The following is a 20176-nucleotide window of genomic DNA, read 5'->3' as shown; positions in this document are numbered from 1 at the left end:
CATTTCATCACTGTAGATGTGATTGCTACTGGACGATAGCCACTAAGGCAGCTCACCTTATTCTTAGGCATTGGTATAATTGTTGCCTTTTTGAAGCAAGTGGGAACTTCCACCCATAGCAGTGAGAGCTTGAAAATATCCTTGAATACTCCCGCTAGATGTTTTCACGCCTGCACAAGTTTTCAGAGCCGTACCAGGTACAAGGCCTTCCACCTTGTGAGGGTTCACCCTCTTTAAAAACAGCCTAACATAGGCCTCTGAGACAGAGGTCAAAGGTTTATACTTCTTTAAAATTATGTATTGCTGCCGCAAAACAACAAATTGACAATGCCAATGATATCAAACCTGATTCATACATAAAACAGTTAAATTAAATAAGTAGTGCAAAAAAGCTGTGAGATAGTGTTCATGGATTCAAAGTCCATTCAGAAATAGGATAGCAGAGGGGAAGAAGCTGTTCCTGAATCAGTGAGTCTGTGCCTTCAGGCTTCTGTACCTCCTTCCTGATGGCAACACTGAGAAGAAGGCATGTTCAGGGTGACAGGGGTCCTTAAGGATGAATGTCACCTTTTTGAGGCATCACTCTTTGAAGATGCCCTTATAAAACTATTGAAGGGTTTCCTAGTACTGTAAAATGGATCCTTGACATCATAATCTTTGATATAATCTTGCAAAGTGTTGTTTACCTGCACTGGACCTTCTCTGTAGCTGTTGAACGTAAATCTCCATTCTGTTACTGTTTTACCCTGCTCTACCTCAATGCACTGAGTAATTATTTGATCAGTATGAACTATATGCAAGACAATCTTTTCATTGTATCTTGGTATAATAATAAATCAATTCCAATGGGCAGGATCCAGCATGTGGGTGCTAAAAACATGTGGAACCACATTCAGTCAAACAAAATGGATGTTGGTTTCCTCCTGAGATTTCTATCATTACAGAAGGCAGTTTTCAGCCAAATCGAATAATGCGGAATGAGGAGAAGAAGGAACAGCTCAGAGAGTTCAGTACAGCAAAAGCTTTGGAACCAGACCATATCCCAGCTCAAGTAATGAACACTAATGATCCAGAACTCACTGTGCCAGTCAAGCTGTTCCAGTACAGTAACTATACCATACATTGTGGAAAAGTGCCCAAGTACATCTTATTCAAGCAGGATAAATCCAATCCAACTATTTAACACTAAATCACTCTGCTATCAATCATCAGTAAAGATTGGAATGTGCCATTAGCAGCACTTTATCACAAATAACCTGCACATTTTGCTGCAAGTAAGTTACTTAAACTTGAAGATGCTTGACTATGTATGACAAAAAGCAGTCCTAGTAAAGCTTGGTCAATAGACAAAGGATAAATACTTCTATGTTGGAGTCACATCTCATAAAAAGAAAGATGGTTGTGTATGTCACAGGATAACACTGTCAAGAATTCCTCCGGAATGCTTCATCAATAATCATCTACCGTAGGATCAGAAGAGGGGGATTTTGTTGCTTTTACACCAGATTCAATTCCATTTGCAATTCCTTAGAAAATAAGTCAATCTATGCCTGTGCACAATAAGACCAAGAAATATTTCAGGCACAGGCTGGTCAGTGGGAATTAACAATCAAGCCACAAAATCATTTCCAACAAGAGAGTCTAACTGTTGACATTTAACAGTATCTTTCACTGTGAACACTATGGCTGTGATATACTGGCCGGAAGTTCAACTGGCCAAGCAACTTGACACCATCTGAGTCATAGCAGTCCACTTGAATGCTGTACTATCACCTGACATAAATATTTATTCCTTCCACTGTATCTCAGTGTGTACCATCCACAAAAATGCACCTAAGTTATTCACATAGGCTTTAGGAGAACAACCACCTCCTAAATCTGCAATGTCGATCAAGGATGTAAGCAGCATATGAATGGGAATATCTCTTCTGTAGATTCTCATTTAAATCATACACCATCTTGATTTCAAAATTAACTGCTAGTCCTTTATCGTTGGATCCAAGTCCAACACAACACAACATGCTGTTGGAGTACAACTGTGTTAAATGAAGAATGCTCAAGACAATTTCATCAAAAGACCCCACTTGTAGCATCCACAAATTGGACTTTACAAATGCCAAAAGGTACAAGATCAAAAGATACGTGTTCTTGTGGCAAGAGCTAAGTAAAAAGTTGAATGAACCTTAAACAGATAATAACCTTATACAAGCACATAATTTTGAAACTTCACAGAGAAATCTAAACCGAGTTAACAAGACATATGAAATCAAATTGTCCCAATTATTGCAGGATAAAACTAAAAGATGACAGTAGCTGAAATGGATACAGAGCTCATGGTTAATTTAAAGATAACTGCTGTGCCCATGACCTTTTCCCCCAAAGGAGGAAAAAGGGCAAAAAAATATTCAGAGTGAGGAAAAGTTCTCCACTGAATGTAGTGCACTGTAGTGTTAGAGCAACATGTCTGTACAAAGAGTTTGTGATTCCATCAGAGCTTACACTGATTCTCAGATTTGAGATATTCTACAAGTAACCTCATACTATATCATTCACATAATACTGTTATCTTTAATCTAATTCAGTTCTAAATATATAAAGACAACTAGAGAGATCAGAAGCAATTAAGCAAAACTGAAAAAAAAATCTGTAATAAATTAATACAGCGATGCCAATGAGAGAAACCACAAAGCGAGAACTAGTTGGTGCTCGAGTCATTGGGATGTGTTACGTTTTAGAAACCCCACAGCTGATGAATTGATTAATACGTTTAAGTTCTGGGTGCACTGCACAGTCGTAGTTGTTACTTTGTCTCCCCCCCCCACCCCCACCCCACCCCACCCCACCCCACCGTCTAAAGCCTTTCCAAGTAAGATGGCCAAAAACTACTGAAGATTCAGAGACCTCCCCTTTGCGCTTTAGCCAGGCTTTCTGCATTGGCCATATATAACACAGCACAAACCTACAACATAAACTTTTCTAACTGCTTCCTAAATGATCTGCAACTGTCATTCCTGTCTATACACAACATATACTTTTCACTGTAACACGTAAGTTTTTGCTTGTTGATGATGTGTAAATACATTCGCACATCACCCCCATCGGCTACTTCCATCTCCCGCAGAGACACCGCCCCCTTCCCCTGTGAAGGGCTCCCAAGAAGCTGCGCCCGTCCCAATCCGACCTCTCCGGGCCTCCTCCTCTTACCGGACTGATGATCGAGCTCCTCCTTCTCGGACTGGAGCCCGGCTGTTTCTCCTGACCGACAAAGGAACAGCCACGCCAGCAACACGCCGACCGAGACCATCAAGGTTCTCATTGTGGATACTACAAGAACCGATCTCTTCTCACCGCGAAGGCCGGTCCCCGAGTCCCGGGCCGCCGCGCAGGGCGACACCCCGGAAGCAATCTCCTGCCGTCCCGTTCAGCCCGGAAGTGTTCAGGCCAACTGGCGAGCCGTTCTGCTGAAGGAAGTGGGGGGAAGCGGCCCCTACTCTTTTTAAAAAACCAAATACAACAGATTTAAGAGGGAAAATACCTCAAGATAGCTTTTTAAAAAGCATCTTCTTAATGGAAATATACCATGGTACCGGAGAATAAAAACATGGAAAGTTTGTTCCCAGTGGTAAGAAAATCTAGAGCCAGATGTGACGTACAATAGTATAAACGAAAAGGCAAACATAAGATGTGGATATTATTTTATGTATCAGAGCTCTCTGTTCTTAAAAGTACTGGTGTGCAATTATCATTACCTTTGAAGTGAAATTGGATTAATAACTGAAGCAGAAATATTGCAAAGTTCAAAGGAAATTTAATATCAAAGTACATAAATGTCATTAGATATATAACTCTGCGATTCATTTTCTTGAGGACATGCCCAATAAGTCCATAATAGAATCAATGGAAGACTGCACCAACTTGGGCATTCAACCAGTTTGCAAAAGACAACAAACAATTCAAATTCCAAAAGAAGGAAATAATAAATAAACAATAATATCAAGAATATAAGATGAAAAGGCCTTGAAGGTGAATCTATAGGTTGTGGGAACATCTCACTGATGGGTGCGAGTGAAACTATCCCCTTTGGTTCAAGATCCTGATGGTTGCGGGGTAATAACTGTTCCTGAACCTGGCTGTGTAAGTCCTGAGACTCCTGTATCTTCTTTCTTATGGCAGCAGTGAGAAGAGAACATGCCATGGGTGGAGGCCGTCCCTGATGGATGTTGCTTTCCTGTGAAGTTTCATGTAGATGTGCTCAATGGTGGGGAGGGGTTTACACATGATGAACAGGGCTGGATTCACTACTTTTTGAAGGGTTTTCCGTTCAAGGTCATTGGTGTTTCCTCAGCAGGCTGTGATGCAGACAGTCAAAATACTCATCACTACACATCTATAGATCTATAGAAGTTTGTTAAAGTGTTAAATGTCATGCTGACTCTTCCAAAACTCCAAAGGAAGTAGAGGCACTGCTGTGCTTGCTTTGTAATTGCACTTACGAGCTGGGCCCAGGACAGGTCTCCCCTGAGATAATAATAATAACAACACAGAGGAATTTAAAGTTGCTGACCCTCACCACCTCTGATCCTGCAATGAGTACTGACTCATGGACCTCTGGTTTCCTCCTCCTGAAGTCAATAATCAGCTCTTTGGTCTTGCTGATATTGAGTAAGAGATTGTTGTTATGGCACCACTCAGCCAGGTTTGCAGAGCTATAAATAAAAAAAAACATTGGCATTAATAGTTATCTCAAAAATCAGCATAAACACAATGTGAAAAATAATTTCTTACTGTGTTATGACATCTCTTTAGTGAATAGATCAATAAGTAATCTCAAACTATGGAATAAGGGTAGGTTTCTTTACATAACCACAGCGCTAATTGACTAGGTTAGATCATTTCCAAGATATTTATCACTTAGTATTAAACTAGATAACACAGTACTTTGGTTTAGGTGAGGTGGTATTTTCATCAATGAAGACACTGCCTATCTTGAGTCTCTACTGCAGTAGCACGTGGAGGCCAAGAGCAAAAAGCAGAAAAAGTGCATATCATCCAAAATGCCATCCTAGTGTAGGCAGATCCCACAGTAGCCTTATCACAGACTGGTATGAAAGCAAGTCATCCTCAACTGCAAGGGATTGTTAAGAAGGATTTACCTTACTTTTGTATTTTAGTATTATCATCTCCTGAATAAATATTTGACTTTGTTTCATACCACAAGAATGGAATGCATTCAGAAGATTCCAAGTGATAAAATTCAATGATGTTACTGAAACATCACAATGACAGTTGGTAATCCAGCCTCCAACTCTCAGGGTGCAATTCTGCAAGATGTTTCAGTACATCTTGGTTTCATGTGATCAGTCCCTTATTTTAAAAATGTGTATCCTTATTTAAAGATTCTACCATTATTAAAAACATCTGAACATCTAACCCTGCCTTGCTCTTAGGGAGATAGCACACTTCCTACACCCCAAAGAATTTAGGTAGACCCAACCTCTTTAGCCTCTTTTGATGGATGAATCATCTCATGTCATGAACTAGCATAAAAAATACCTTTTGTACTGCCTCCAATGCTACTTTATTTGGTAAGGGAACTAAAACTATGTAGTACTCCAGGTATGGACTCAGTAGCAACCCTATTTCTGAAAAAGGACCTTGTGCTTTCCTGGCATATGTGATAAATTAACTCGTCTCGGGCTTCCAGCCGGGTACAAGTTTTGCGATTAAGTGACGTTTTGATGACAAACTCTGCCATCTTCATCAAGGATGATGCCTAGTCAAGTCTAGTCCGGTGTTATTTATACCCCCATTGTCTGTCCCTCCTGATTAGTTAGTCCTCACCCAATCAGGTTTCCGTTGCCTCACCTTGTTTACAATCCAATTTCAGTTCTTATAGTGAGACCTTCATCTTTGTTAAAATACCTTTTCTCTAGTTTTTTTTAAAAGGGCTGCCGGAAAAACCAGGAAACCTAACAATGAGGAGGAATCCATTGCTACCAATTGTCTTCCCTATATTGCCACAGTTTCTGGACAGATCGCCAGGATCCTGAAGAAATACCAGATTAATTCCGTCCAGAAACCTGTAAGGAAGCTCAAATCACAACTTATGTGGGCCTAAGATGACCTGGGACTCGGGATGGCTGGCATTTATAGGATTCCCTGTGATTGCAGAGCAGCGTATATTGGCCAGACAGGGCACATGGTGAAGACCCGCATCAGGGAGCATAGGAGGTGTATCCATTTGGGTTAGTTGGAGAAATCGGCAGTGTTAAGACATTGCAATCACAATGCCCATAGGATTGTCTTTGATGGCACAAAACTACTGTGCTGCCCTAATGGCTTTTGGGACTGCCTGGTGAAGGAGGCCTTTGAAATAAAATCAAGGAAAAGAATTTTAACAAAGACCAAGGTCTCACTCGAATTAAAAATTGGAATTCAGTTGTAAACAAGATTGGATAGTGGAAACTCGATTGGATGACGACTAAACAATCAGGAGGGACGGATGACAGGGGTGTATATATCCCTGGACTAGACATGCCTAGGCATTATCTCTGATGAAGATGGCAGAGTTTGTCACTGAAAGGTCTCTTAAAAACTGACCCGGCTGGAAGCCCATGAAGAGATTATACACTTGATTTCTAATTTCGAACCTCTTTGCAAGAGCAATATACAATTTGTCTTCTTAACCACTTACTACACCTAACCTTTTAAAAACAATAACCTGCATATCATGGATTTCACTCATTTGCAATCTATCTCCATTTGGATAATAAATCTGCCTTCGATTCCTCTTACTAAAGTGAATGGCTTCACACTTCCCCTCATTAAATTCCATTTCACCTATCAACTTCTAGCTTGTCCTAATCCCCCTATCACACTTATTCTGGCATCTTCCCCCTTCCTTTCCAGTCCTGATGATAGATCTTGGCCCAAAACATCGATCGTTTCCATAGATCCTGTCTGACTTGATGAGTTCTGCCAGCATTCTGTGTGTGTTAAACTCCATCTGCCAAGTTTTTATCCACTCAGTTAATCTATATCCTGCTGTAAAATCATAATGCAAGCAGCTCTCCCTTTATTCTGAAGTTATTGCAGAGTGCCATAATCATCATTGCAAAATGCCGTTCCACCTATCTTGTTTTGTGTTTGATAAACTTGGATATCTTATATTCTGTCTCCTCTTTGGGTCATTAATATAAATTATAAATAATTAAGACCAAGAACTGAACCCTCAGGTCCTCTTAGTTACATGCCACCAATCTAAAAAAAGGACCCATTTATTCCTGCTCTCCATTTTATGTGATATCTAGTTTTCAATCCATGGTGTCACACTTCTAGTAATACCATGAGCTTTCAAATTGCAATATGTCAGCAACAGATAGGTTTTAAAACTCTGAATACATCACATCTACGGAATTCTCTTATTAAATCTTTCTGAAAATTCCTTGTAAAAATCAAGTAAGTTTGTCAAACAGGATTACTCTTTCATGAAACCATATTGATTTGGTTTGGTTATATTAGTGTCAGAGTTACATGGCACAAAAACAGATCTGTCAGTCCATAATTGCTGACCAAGTTGGTTATCCGAGCTCGTCCCATTTGCCTGCACTTGGTCCATTTTTTTTAAGCTTTTCCATCCAATTACCTATCTAAATATATATCTTTTTACATTGAATTTTATCTGCCTCTGCAGCTTCCTTTCCTTTCAAAATGATACCACCTTTTGTATGAAATATTTTCCCTCAGGACTCTCTTAAATCTTTCCTTTCTCACCTTAAATCTATGCCCTCTAGTTTTAGACTCCTCTATCCTGGGAAAAGAGTGGTGACCATCCACCTTGCCTACACCTTGCATGATTGTATATAAGGTCACTTTACAGTCTCCTACATCCAGGAAAAAAGGTCCAGTCTATTCAGCCTCTTCTAATTCAAGCCTTTCAGTCCTGGTTACATCATCATGAATAGTTTCTGCACCATATCCAGTGTGAAGACATTCTTCCCGAAAACTAAGTGACCAGAACTGCACACAGTACTTCAAGTGTGGTCTCATCAACAATTTATACAGTTGTAACATGAAATCCTAATGCAAACCCTGTCAACTGATGAAGAAAGCATGCAACCAGCCTTCTTCACCACCCTGTTTATCTAAATGGGTTCTTTTCCTACATGTCTATTTCATCTTTGATGACTCTAGCATCTAGTCAGCAATAAATATTAAACAACTAACCTACAGTTTCCCACCATTTTTGTCCCTTCGTTCTTGACAAGGATGGTAGTTTGCCTCCCAGATGTCAGGGTTCAGGATGTTTCTAATCGCGTCCACGATATCCTGAAGTGAGAAGGTGGACAGCCAGAGGTGATGGTACATATTGGTACCAATGACATAGGTAGGAAAATCAGACTACAGGAAGTTGAGAAGCAGGACCTCAAAGGTAGTAATCTCGGGATTACTGTCTGTGCCACATGACAGTGAGTATAGGAATAGAGGCAAGTGGAGGATAAATGCATGCTGATCTATTAGAACAGGGGGCAGGGATTCAGATTTCTGGATCACTGGGACCTACGTTGAGGCAGGTGTGACCTGTACAAAAAGGATGGGTTGCACTTGAATCCAAGGGGCACTAATATCCTGGCGGGGAGACTTGCTAAGGCTATCGGGGAGAATTTAATCTAGAATTGCTGGGGTGTGGGAACCGAACTGAAGAGACGGAGGAAGGGATGGTTGGCACACAAATAGAGAAAGCTTGAGGACAGTGTGAGAGGGAGGATGGGCAGGTGATAGAAAAGGGATGCGCTCAGACCGATGGTTTGAGATGTGTCTATTTTAATGCAAGAAACATCATGAACAAAGCAGATGAGCTTAGAGTGTGGATCAGTAATTGGAGCTATGATGTTGTGGCCATTACAGAGACTTGGATGGCTCAGGGGCAGGAATGGTAACTTAGAGTGCCAGGTTTAGAAATGACGGAGGGAGGCAAAATAGGTGGGGGTGTGGCACGGCTGATCAGAGATAGTATCACGGCTGCAGAAAAGGAGGAAGTCATATTTAATGAGTCTCTGTGGGTGGAAGTTAGGAAAAGGAAGGGGTCAATAACTCTACTGAGTGTTTTTTATAGACCACACAATAATAACAGGGATATCAAGGAGCAGATAGGGAGACAGATTCTGGAAAGGTGTAATAATAACAGGTTTGTCATGGTGGATGATTTTAATACTCAGTCCTGGTCACTTCACTGCAGGAAGGATGTGAAAACTATAGAAAGGGTGCAGAGGAGATTTACAAGGATGTTGCCTGGATTGGGGAGCATGCCTTATGAGAACATGTTGAGTGAACTTGGCCTTTCCTCCTTGGAGCAGCAGAGGATGAGAGCTGACCTGATAGAGGTGTATAAGATGATGAGAGGCATTGATCTTGTAGATAGTCAGAGGCTTTTTCCCAGGGCTGAAATGGCTAACACAAGAGGGCACAGTTTTAAGGTGCTTGGAAGTATGTACAGAGAAGATGTCAGTGGTTAATTTTTTTTATGCAGAGTGATGAGTGTATGGAATGGGCTGCTAGCGATGGTGGTGGAAGTAGATACAATAGGGTCTCTTAAGAGACTCCTGGATAGGTACATGGAGCTTAGAAAAATAGAGGCCTATGGGTAACCCTAGGTAATTTCTAAAGTAAGTACATATTTGGCACAGGATTGTGGGCCAAAGGGCCTGTATTGTGCTGTAGGTTTCCTATGTTTCTAAGTCACACTTCCTGTTTTTCAGTTCACTGGCACCTTCCTAGAATTTTATGAGTATTGAAATAAAGTGGACCTGATAAAGGATCTCCACTTGAATCATTGGCCGTTCATTCCTCTTCAATGATGCCACCCGACCTGCAGAGTTCCTCAAGCACTTTGTGATTGATGCTCTGGATTTCCAGCATCTGCAGAATCTTGTGTGTTTGTAATGGATCTTCTGTCCCCACTTCCTTTAAAATCATTGAATCCAGGTCATCAGGTCTCAGTAACTTATGTGCCTTTAGTTTTGTGAGCTTTTCCAATACCGTGGCCTTTAACATTTTTTAATGATTTATTTTCCAGATCATTCTCACTTATCTTAGCAAAACTGGTAGAAATGATGATCCAGTTTCGATACGAAACATTAACTAGTGGCACCACTTTATGAAGATTAAATCTCTGAAAATGTTACACAGAATCATATTCTATGGTAATACATTTTCTAATATGACTAGCTGATAGAAGAGTGGACTGAACTGAATTACTTAAAAATTTAAGTTAAAATTCCACCATGGCCATTGAAGAACTTGAATTCTTTTTAAAGGAATGGGAAATAAATGATAGGATAGTGAATTGACATGGGGAGCAGTTCTAGGGGAGAAAAACTGAGTGAGAGGAGGTAAGTTTCTGGAAATTATGACTAAGAACACTGAATGGTCTCAGGATTGGTTGAAGGGCATTCAGTTCCCACATTTAGCCTCCTTAGAAACACAGTTTTTAAAACAGTGGTTTGTATCCAATTCTGGCTATCATGTAGTGAGTTGTAAAAACACTGGCTGTAGAGAAAGTAGGAGCTGTTTCCACAGTCGCCCACATTACAACCCACAGAGCCAAAGCAGAAGCAAGTCATCCTCTTTTGCAAGGGACTGCCAAAGGATAAGGCTGATTATGTGGTGCTTTTATTGTATCATCCCTCTCGCTTTGACATTCCTGCCTACAACACACCTTCACAACAGATTCTGAAGTGTTCATGCTCCCACTCTTCTGACATTTCAACTGAGGCACAGAGGTAGCACTCCAGCACATTTGGGATGATTTTTGTCTTTCTAAAATGGTGCACAGGTTTGGAGTGAGCAGCAAGGGTAAGATGCGGGTATCACCATAAAAGTAATTGTCAGCACTTATACCACTGCTGTAAAATCACCAGGTTTGGCTTTAATCTGTTTCTGACCTCAAGTATTCAAGTCAAAAATGTCAATGATAAAACGTTGAACTTAGTGCAGAAATTTTTTTTATATTTGTTAGCATTAAGCTATTATACTTACTTGCTAAAATCCAGTATCTTTGACTTGGAAAGGTGGCTAATACTGTGGTGAATCAGAAATAAAAAGCAGGCCAATAAACATTAGATGGCATAGTTCTAAAGAATGCATGGTTATGTGCATAAATATCTGAAAATAATAAGAAAGGCCAAAAAATTGATTATGAACTTCAGGAAGGGGAATTTGAGGGACCACACTCCAGTCCTCATCGAGAGGTTAGCAGTTTCAAGTTCCTGGTTGTCAACATAACGGAAGATCTATCCTAGTCCCATTGTATTGATACAATTATGAAGAGGCTATATTTCATTAGGAGTTTAAGGAGGTTTGGTGAGTCACTAAGGCCTCTAGCAAATTTCTACAGAGGTACTGTGGAGAACATTTCAACTGGTTGCTCCACCACCTAGTATGCACAGGATAGGAACAAGGAACAGATGGCTGTAAACTCAGCCAGTTCCATCAAGAATATCTTCAAAAGGCGATGTCTCAAAAAGGTGACATCCATCATTAAGGGCCCCCAGGAAATGCCCTCTTCTCGTTACACCAAAGGGGAGGTACAGGAGCCTGAAGATACACACTCAATATTTTAGAAACAGTTTCTTCCCCTCTGCCACTGGATTTCTGGATGGTCCATGAACCCATGATCACAACCTGCCTATATAATTTTTATATATTTATTTGTTATTGTAATTTATAGTACATGTATTGCACTGTAGTACTTATGCTGCAAAACAAGAAATTTCATAACCTATGTTGTCAGGGATAATGAAAATGCTTCTGATTCTGAAAGACTGGGAGACTTTAGGTAAAGCTTCTAGGATACTGGATTAATGAAGAGTATGGAAGCTGAGAGATTCTGTTGAATGTTTGTTAAATACTGTGTGGTGTAGGTGAAATATTGTATCAATTTCTCGCCACCACAAAACAGGTTTTCAAAATTACAATGGCTTTAGACAGAGGGCTGCTCCCATTCACAATTGGTTTTAGGACCTGAAGGCTCAGATTTAACTTGATAATGAGAAATAAGATAGAATATTATGCTGTGGAATTTACTGTAAAGCAGATAGACAGATGGAAATTAGGATTCCAAAAAGAGATTAGAGGTAAACATAATTTGCAAGGAAGGATTGCTCTATGAAGGCAAATGTGAAGCTGATGGACTAGATGGTGTCCTACAATGTAATGTTTCATTGATTCTGTAATCCAGTACACATTGTTCCTTGACTTGAAGAATTTACAGCAGTTGCTGGGTTTTATTTTAAGGGTTTCTATCTCCTATCCTCAAAGTTAACCTGATCTGGTAGTGACGTTCTCAGAGTTAATCGAGATTTTGCCAATTATTTTGACTTAATGGAAATATTGTTCCTTCACAACATTTTTTTAGAAAATTGGGAATCAAGAAGCCGACTTTTCTCCACAGAACTTAAAGTACGTAGAGTCCTCGTGCAAAATTTCTTTAAGTAAAATTGATGGCAGCATATTTAAAATACATAGGTCTGAATAAAAATTGACCAAAAGTCTTGAAAACTGTAAAAGTAAATGATTCTTAACTCACATTCTACACTGAGTTCCTTCATTTTCTTTCTATTGCTTTTCATGGCTTACTTCACACTGCTGAGATTTGAATGTATATTATTATACAAGAACTTAAGAAATAGGAGCAGGAGTAGCCATCCTGCCCATCGAGCCAGCCCCGCCATTCAATAAGATGGCTGGTCTGCCCACAAACTCAACTCCATCTACCTGCCTTTTCCCTTAACTCCCCTACTATGTAAAAATCTATCTAACTGTATCTTAAATATATTTAGTGAAGAAGCCTCAACTGCTTACCTAGGCAGAGAATTCCACAGATTCACCATCCTCTGGGAAAAACAGTTTCTCCTCATCTCTATCCTAAATCTTCTCCCCTGAATTTTGAGGCAATGTTCCCTAGTTCCCATCTCACCTACTGCTGGAAACAACTTTCCTACTTCTATCTTATGTATCCCTTTCAAAATTTTGTATGTTTCTATAAGATCCCCTCTCATTCTTCTGAATCTCAGGGAGTATAGTCCCAGGCAACTCAATCTCTCCTCATAGGTTAACCCCTTCATCCCGGAATCAACCTGGTAAACCTCCTCTGCACTGCCTCCAAAGCCAGTATGTCCTTCCTCAAGTATGGAGACCAGAACTGCACACAGTACTCCAGGTGCAGCCTCACCAGTGCCCTGTATGGTTGCAGCATGATCTCCCTGCTCTTGAATTCAAATCACTCTAACAATGGACAACATTCCATTTGCCTTCTTAATAACCTGTTCTACCTGCAAGCACTCCCAAGTCCCTCTGCACAACAGCATGCTGCAATCTTTCACCATTTAAATAATAATCTGTCCTCAATTTCCCTTCCAAAGTGGACGATCTTGCATTTACCAACATTGTATTCCATCTGCCAGACCTTGGCCCACTCACTTAACCTATCTACATCCCTCTGCAGACTCTCCACAACTTCTGTACAATTTGCTTTTCCACTCAGTTTAGTGTCATCAGCAAATTTTGCTACGCCACACTCAGACCCCTCTTCCAAATCATCAATGTAAATGGTAAACAGCTGCAGGCCCAGCACCGACCCCTATGGCACCCCATTCACCACTGACTGCCAACCGGAGAAACACCCATTTCTCATACCAACTCTCTGCCTTCTATTGGTTAACCAATCCACTATCCATGCCCATACACTTACTCGAACTCCATGCGCCCGTATCTTATTTATGCTTCTTGTGCAGCACCTGGTCGAACGCCTTCTGGAAATCAAGCATATGACATTCACCTGTTCCCCTCTATCCACTGCACTCATTATGTCCTCAAAGAACTCCAGTAAGTTTGTCAAACAGGACCTATAACCATATATAACCATATAACAATTACAGCACGAAAGCAGGCCATCTTGGCCCTTCTAGTCCGTGCCGAATGCATGGACCTGCCCTTTCTGAATCCATGCTGTGTCTGTCTAATGGAACCACTCCTTTCCAAATATTTCTTCCTTAATGACAGCTTCAAGCATTTTTCGGACTACAGATGTTAAGCTAACTGGCCTAAAGTTGCCTGTCTTTTGCCTACATCCATTTTAAAAAAGTGGTGTGATAATTTGCTGTCTTCCAATCCACCAGGACCTGCCCAGAGTCGAGAGTGTTTTGGTAAATGATTACCAATGTGTCTACTATAACCTCTACCAATTCCCTCAGCACCCTGGGATGTATCCCATCAGGACCAGGGAACTTATCTATCTTCAGGCCCTCTAGTTTGCTCATCACTATCTCTTTAGTGACTGAGTTTATCGAGGTCCTCACCTCCCATTTTGTTCATAACACCATTCTTTGGCATATTAGATGTGTTCACCACCGTGAAGACCAACACAAAATAGTTGTTCAATGTCTCAGCCATTTCCTTATCACCCAATATCAATTTCCTCTTCTCTTCTTCCAAGAGACCTTCATTGACTTTAGCCACTCTCTTCCACTTTATATATTTATAAAAACTTTTGCTATCTGTTTTTATATTTGTGCTAATTTACTTTCATACTCTATCTGCCCTTTCCTTATTTCTTGTTTAGTTGTTCTTTGTTGCTTTTTTAAGATTTCCCAATCCTTCAGTCTCCCATTACTCTTTGCGACTTTGTGTACAAGCTTTTAATTTGATACTATCTTTTATTTCCTTTGTTATCCAAGGCTCTCCCCACACCTACTGTCCTTACTTTTGACGGGAATATCCTTTTGTTGAGCACTGTGAAAAATCTTTGAAAGTATTCCACTGTTCCTCACTGCCCAACCAAATAGCCTGTGCTCCCAATCCACATTAGCCAACTCCTTCCTCATCCCATTGTAGTCTCCCTTGTTCAAGCATAATACACTAGTTTTAGATCTGTATCTATCTGTATGCAAAATTCAGTCATACTTTCCAAGAGGATCCCTGACTACAAAATTGTTAATCTTACCTGTCTCATTGCACATGACTAGATTTAAGATAGTATTTTCCCTTGTAGGTTCACTAACATGCTGCTCAAGAAAGCCATCACGGATGCCCTCCTTGACCAACCTGATTCACCAATTTATGTGGAAGTTAAAATCCCCCATGACAACTGCCATTCCATTCTTACAAGCCTCAGTTATTGCTGTAATATTTTTATTAGGTGGCCTATAGACATCTCCCACCAGTGATATTTTTCCCTTTACTATTCTTAAATCTCTACCCAGATGGACTCAACATTCTGCTCCGCAGATCTTATACCATCTCTCACAACCACCCTGATCTCATCCTTAATTAAGAGCGCCACCCCACCGCCTTTGCCTTCCTGCCTATCTTCCTGTATTACCTGATACCCTTGGATATTGCCTGTAGGTTCCTTTTCAAGACACACATCATCCTCCCTAGGACACACATCATTGGCACTATTTGTAAATTCTGGGACACCTTACCCAGCTGGAAGAGTAATGTCAACAGAACGATTGTAAGTGTTCAAGAGAGGCTCATCATCACCTCAGGGGCAACAAGAGTTCCACAATAACACTGGCCTTATTAGCAATATCCACAAAATTAATCTTGGTGCCAGTTTAGTGTTGCACCAAGGGAACGTTGATCTAAAGAGTGCAGAAAGACAGTAAACAGAGGACACACATCTTTCACATCTGTCTCAAGTGAACACAAAAGATCTAATGGCTGGATTTCAAAGAACAGAATTGTTCTTCCTGGAACACATGAGTGTTTATCTTTCAATCAACGTTGAAAAAAGCACATTTTCTCAAAGTTGTTTGTGGGATGTTGCAGCAGCCAAAACGTGTGTTGTATTTCCCAATAAAGTCAATTCTAATGTGTACGCTTTCTTCTAAAGTACTTAATTGGATGTAGAGGTCTCTGGGACCAAGGTCATGAAAAGTACTTAATAACTGCCTTCTAGTCTTGATAGGCATCAGTGTTATATTTCAACCTGGCCTATGCAGAATAGGAGAACATAGAAAATAAACTTAAGATGACTTAATTTGCTTAATTTCTGCAATAGCTTGTAATGTGAGGGAAGGCAATAAACAAACACCAAATCCTCCTGATACATCAAATTTTACTGGTAACTAGTTGTTCGGAATCCAAGAATTTCAAAGAATCATAGTCACGTATACAATTAGCAGCTTGTGAATCCATAAATTAATTATCTACAATTAGCATCTGGAAGAATTTCTAGAGAAGATAGTAGTGCAATGTATACTGTAACTGTTATGTATACCTGTGTTAGAAAAGTTTTCCCGTAAAAGAATGTTGGTTCAATTTAGACTCAAGCTCCATTTCCGTTTCTGAAGTTGATAATTAACTCTGGAATGCAGTCTGATTTCCTTAAGAAGTCGTATAAATTATCAGGGTAAGAAACATGTTCTTAAGTTTTTTTAAATGCTTCATGACTTGATGAGCCTCTAGTTTCTTTTAATGCATCATTTTACCTGTTTGGCTTCTAGCTTCTTATAATTTTCTGGATGGCTTATATAAAATTGTATTAGAGAATAAATTTATTTTCGCCACAAAAAAACACCAAATTCTAGAACAGAGAGTTTACCACAAAATGAGTTAGAAGTAACACAAGAAATCTTTTCCACTCGAGACCAGTAATCATGCCGGTTACTGTATTAAACCAACATAACTGCAAAACTGGTCTATAAGTAACACCTTTGTTCAAATTTTAAAAGGAGAATTAAGGTTTTATTTCCTTGTCTATCTTGATCAAATAATCTTGTCAAAAATAGTAAAGTGCAAAATTTGCCAACTTCTTATTCCATTAAGTATGTGCCAACTCTCAAGTTATCTTGGTTTCACATCTTTCAAAACCCCTCACCACCACGAGTTATTTTATGCTCTTCAGTTACTTTTAGAATGCTACAAATGAAAGTTTCCATTACCATGCTTTACAGTGCATTCCAGATCCTAAGCACATAGTAGTTTTTATCATTTGACATTTCCTCTTTGGTCATTTTTGTACAGATTACACTATCTGCAGAGTTGTAAATTCAACATTATGGGCCACCAGAGGACATCATTAAAAACTGTTGCCTCAAGGAGAGCCCCCATCCATTCTTCCCATTACTACTGTCGGGGAGGAGAAACAGGAGCCTGAAGACTGCATTCAATGATTTTAACACTTTTCCTCTGCCATCAGATTTCTGAATGGTCCATGAACAATTTAATTTCATTATTTATTTTGTTGTTTTTAATCAAAGTATTTATATACACCTCAAACAGAAGTTACATTACAGGTCCCCATGGAGCACCACAACTCAGAACTTCAGCCTGACATCAAACACTACCCTGCATCTTATATGGGCAAACCAATTCTGAATCCAAAACAGCCAAGTCAACAAGGACCTCATGTATCTTAATCTTCTGGTAGAGCCTAACATGAGGAATCTTGTCAAAAGCATCTGATATTTGGTTGGTTTAGTATTGTCACATGAATTGAGAAACAGTGAAAGGCTTTTATTTTGCATGCTTTCAAACAGATCAACATTATAAGCAATGAGAAGTTTAGAACTGCTTAGAGACCAAAAAACTTGGCTTGGATAGTGTAACAGGCTGGATCTCAACATCCTGCACAGATTAGGTGGTGGGAGTATTTACAGATATTAACTTCTACCTGCATTATTCTGAGGTTACCATCTCCTTTGAGAAGAACATTATCATCCCTGTACCTAAGGAAAACAATATAACATTGTGAAATGCCTCAAACACGAGAATGGCCCTACACCCATCTCTGGAGCATCCGGAGAGAAAAGACATCTACAACACTGTATAAAAGGTTTAGGTACATATATAGCTAGGGTGCTTAAGACTTTTGCACAATAGTGTAATAGTACTATGTATTGCACAGTACTGCTGTCACACAAAACAAATTTCATGATGTGAGTGATGATAAACCTGATTCTGTTGAAACTATTGTGGACAGAGAATAGGAAGGAGGCAAGAGAGTGGAATTATGGTTGGAGGTGGGAAGAACGGGAAGCAGCAGAAATATTCTGTAATGATCCACAAACCAATTGTTTGGAATCCAGTTACCTTGTCTGGTGTCTCAAGGGTTGGATGTGTCAGCATCTGTGCCACCTCTGCTCCAGGCACTCCTCCTCTGCCACTTGTCCCATAGCCCTCCTGCACCTTCAACATTCCCAACATCCTTTGCTCACACCAGATTTACAAACTCTCTCTGCTCTACATTGACACATACAGTACTGTGCCACAGTCTTAGGCACCCTAGCTTTATATATGCGTCTAAGACTTTTGCACTATTTATTGACTGAAGCATTGTGAACATGCTAAGTTGGCACCAGAACGTGTGACGATACTTGTAGGCTGCCCTGAGCACATTTTTGAGAGTGTCAGTTATTTGCACAAATAAGACATTTCATTGAATGTTTTGATGTACATGGGATTAATAAATGAATCTGAATTCCTAATATTGTCATTAAAGGAACTTCAAAACCATATGAACTAAACATTTTTGCAATTAAGCACCTACAGTACACAAATAGCAGACAGTCTTGTAGTATTTAGCTTCCACTAGTTTCATGTTTTACTCTCTCATTTTCTAAACTTAATATATTGAAATAGAATTATTTTGAGCTAATGTACAAAATATTGTGCATTATGTCAAAAGAAAAATTCTAAATCCTGTCAACAATTTCCTAGGAGTGAAAAAACAAAATTGAGGTAAAAAAAAGTATTCATCTTGTTTGTATTTACTGTGCTAACTTTCCTCAGGTGCAATACCATTTATTACCTTATCAATTTGCCCAACATGTTGATGTAGAAAATTGGAGAATCACCTATTTTCAATAGAATTGATAAGAATAAAAAAACCCTCTCTCAGTAGGGTCCAACAGTATGGTATATTTTCAACAGACCAAACCAAAATGTAGCAAAAGTGCTTTCATTCAAGGCAAGTCAGGGAAACAATAATAGAGAAGCACAGATCTGTGGAAGGGTACAAGGCCTCCTCAAAAGGCACTGAACATACCTCAGAGCTCAGTGCGGTCCAACCCGAAAAGGTGGAAAAAGTATGAAACCACAGCCACACTGCCTAGATCAGGCCGCCCCTCTAAACTGAGTCACCAGAGAAGAATGACATTTCTCAGAGGTGACTGAGGCCAGTCTGTCTGGGTGAGCTGCAGAAATCAGTGGCTGCAATTGGAGATGAAGTTCATAACTCCAGTCACCAAGGCTTTGCACAAAGAAGGGTACTTATGGAAAAGTGACAAGGAAGAAGCCCTAGCTAAAAAAGCATACCCTTGCCTGTAAAGACTTTGCAAAGCGTCACTTAGAAGATACTGCAAAGATGTGGAAGATGATCTTGTGGTTTGGTCTCAACACTAAGCAGTATGTGTAACATAAATCTCATACTGTGCATCAGCCAGTTAACAGCATAAAGTGTTGTGGAGGTAGGGTCATTCTATGGAAATGCTTTTCAGCAGCAGGGAAATCTGGTCAGGATTGATGGGAAGGTGAATACAAAATACAGAGAGATCCTACGTTTGTAGATAAAAACTTGCTAGCCTCTTAGAAAGCAAACTGGTGAGGAAGCTGTTTTTCAGCAGGATAACAAACTGAAGCACACTGCTAGAGAAACCATGGAGTGGCTTCAAATGAAGAAAATTGATGTCCTTGAGTGGCTGAGTCGTTCCTGACCTAAACCCAATCGAGTATCTCCGTAAGCTCTGCACTCCTGAACTAACCTGGCACAACTTGAGCAATTTTACAAGGAAGAATGGGCAAATCTTGCTCCATCACATAGCGCAAAGCAAATAGAGACATCCAAAAACACTACTGGCTGTAATAGCTATGAGTGGAGGTGCAACTAAGTACTGAGCAAAGAGGGATTAATACATTTGACCTGCTGACATTTGAGTTTTTGAACTTTTAGTTTTTCATGCTTTACAATTTTCATGTTTTTTTGGGCTCTGTTGTGGGGAAAAAAAAGCACGTGATTCACAAATAAAAATTCTCAGTTTAATTGATCAAAATCCCTGGTTGTAGTACTCATTTACGTAACAAAAATCTGGGGGATGAATAGTTTTTCAAGGTACTCCTTTTCATAGTTAAGTAATTTCAAAATTAACTTTTAACAATAGCTCATCATTGATAA

At 39.8% G+C, this 20176-nt stretch overlaps 1 protein-coding gene across 4 annotated transcripts in view; it reads right to left on the bottom strand.

Moving 5' to 3' along the window:
* adam17b (ADAM metallopeptidase domain 17b) overlaps positions 1-3472 on the bottom strand; it is an 84008-nt gene extending 80536 nt beyond the window's left edge. Inside the window, exon 1 of one of the 4 annotated variants that reach the window (XM_059981901.1) lies at positions 3205-3472. In XM_059981901.1, coding sequence (XP_059837884.1) covers positions 3205-3316 — 112 coding nt within the window. In that variant the 5' untranslated portion in view covers positions 3317-3472. The remainder of the gene's footprint in view (positions 1-3204) is intronic. The other 3 variants (XM_059981903.1, XM_059981902.1, XM_059981904.1) reach the window with 3 other exon arrangements.
* Positions 3473-20176: the final 16704 nt, after the last annotated feature.

This window comes from Hypanus sabinus, chromosome 10 (genome assembly GCF_030144855.1).
Source record: "Hypanus sabinus isolate sHypSab1 chromosome 10, sHypSab1.hap1, whole genome shotgun sequence".
Classification (NCBI taxonomy): Eukaryota; Metazoa; Chordata; class Chondrichthyes; order Myliobatiformes; family Dasyatidae; genus Hypanus; species Hypanus sabinus.
This window is presented reverse-complemented; position numbering and strand designations above follow the sequence as displayed.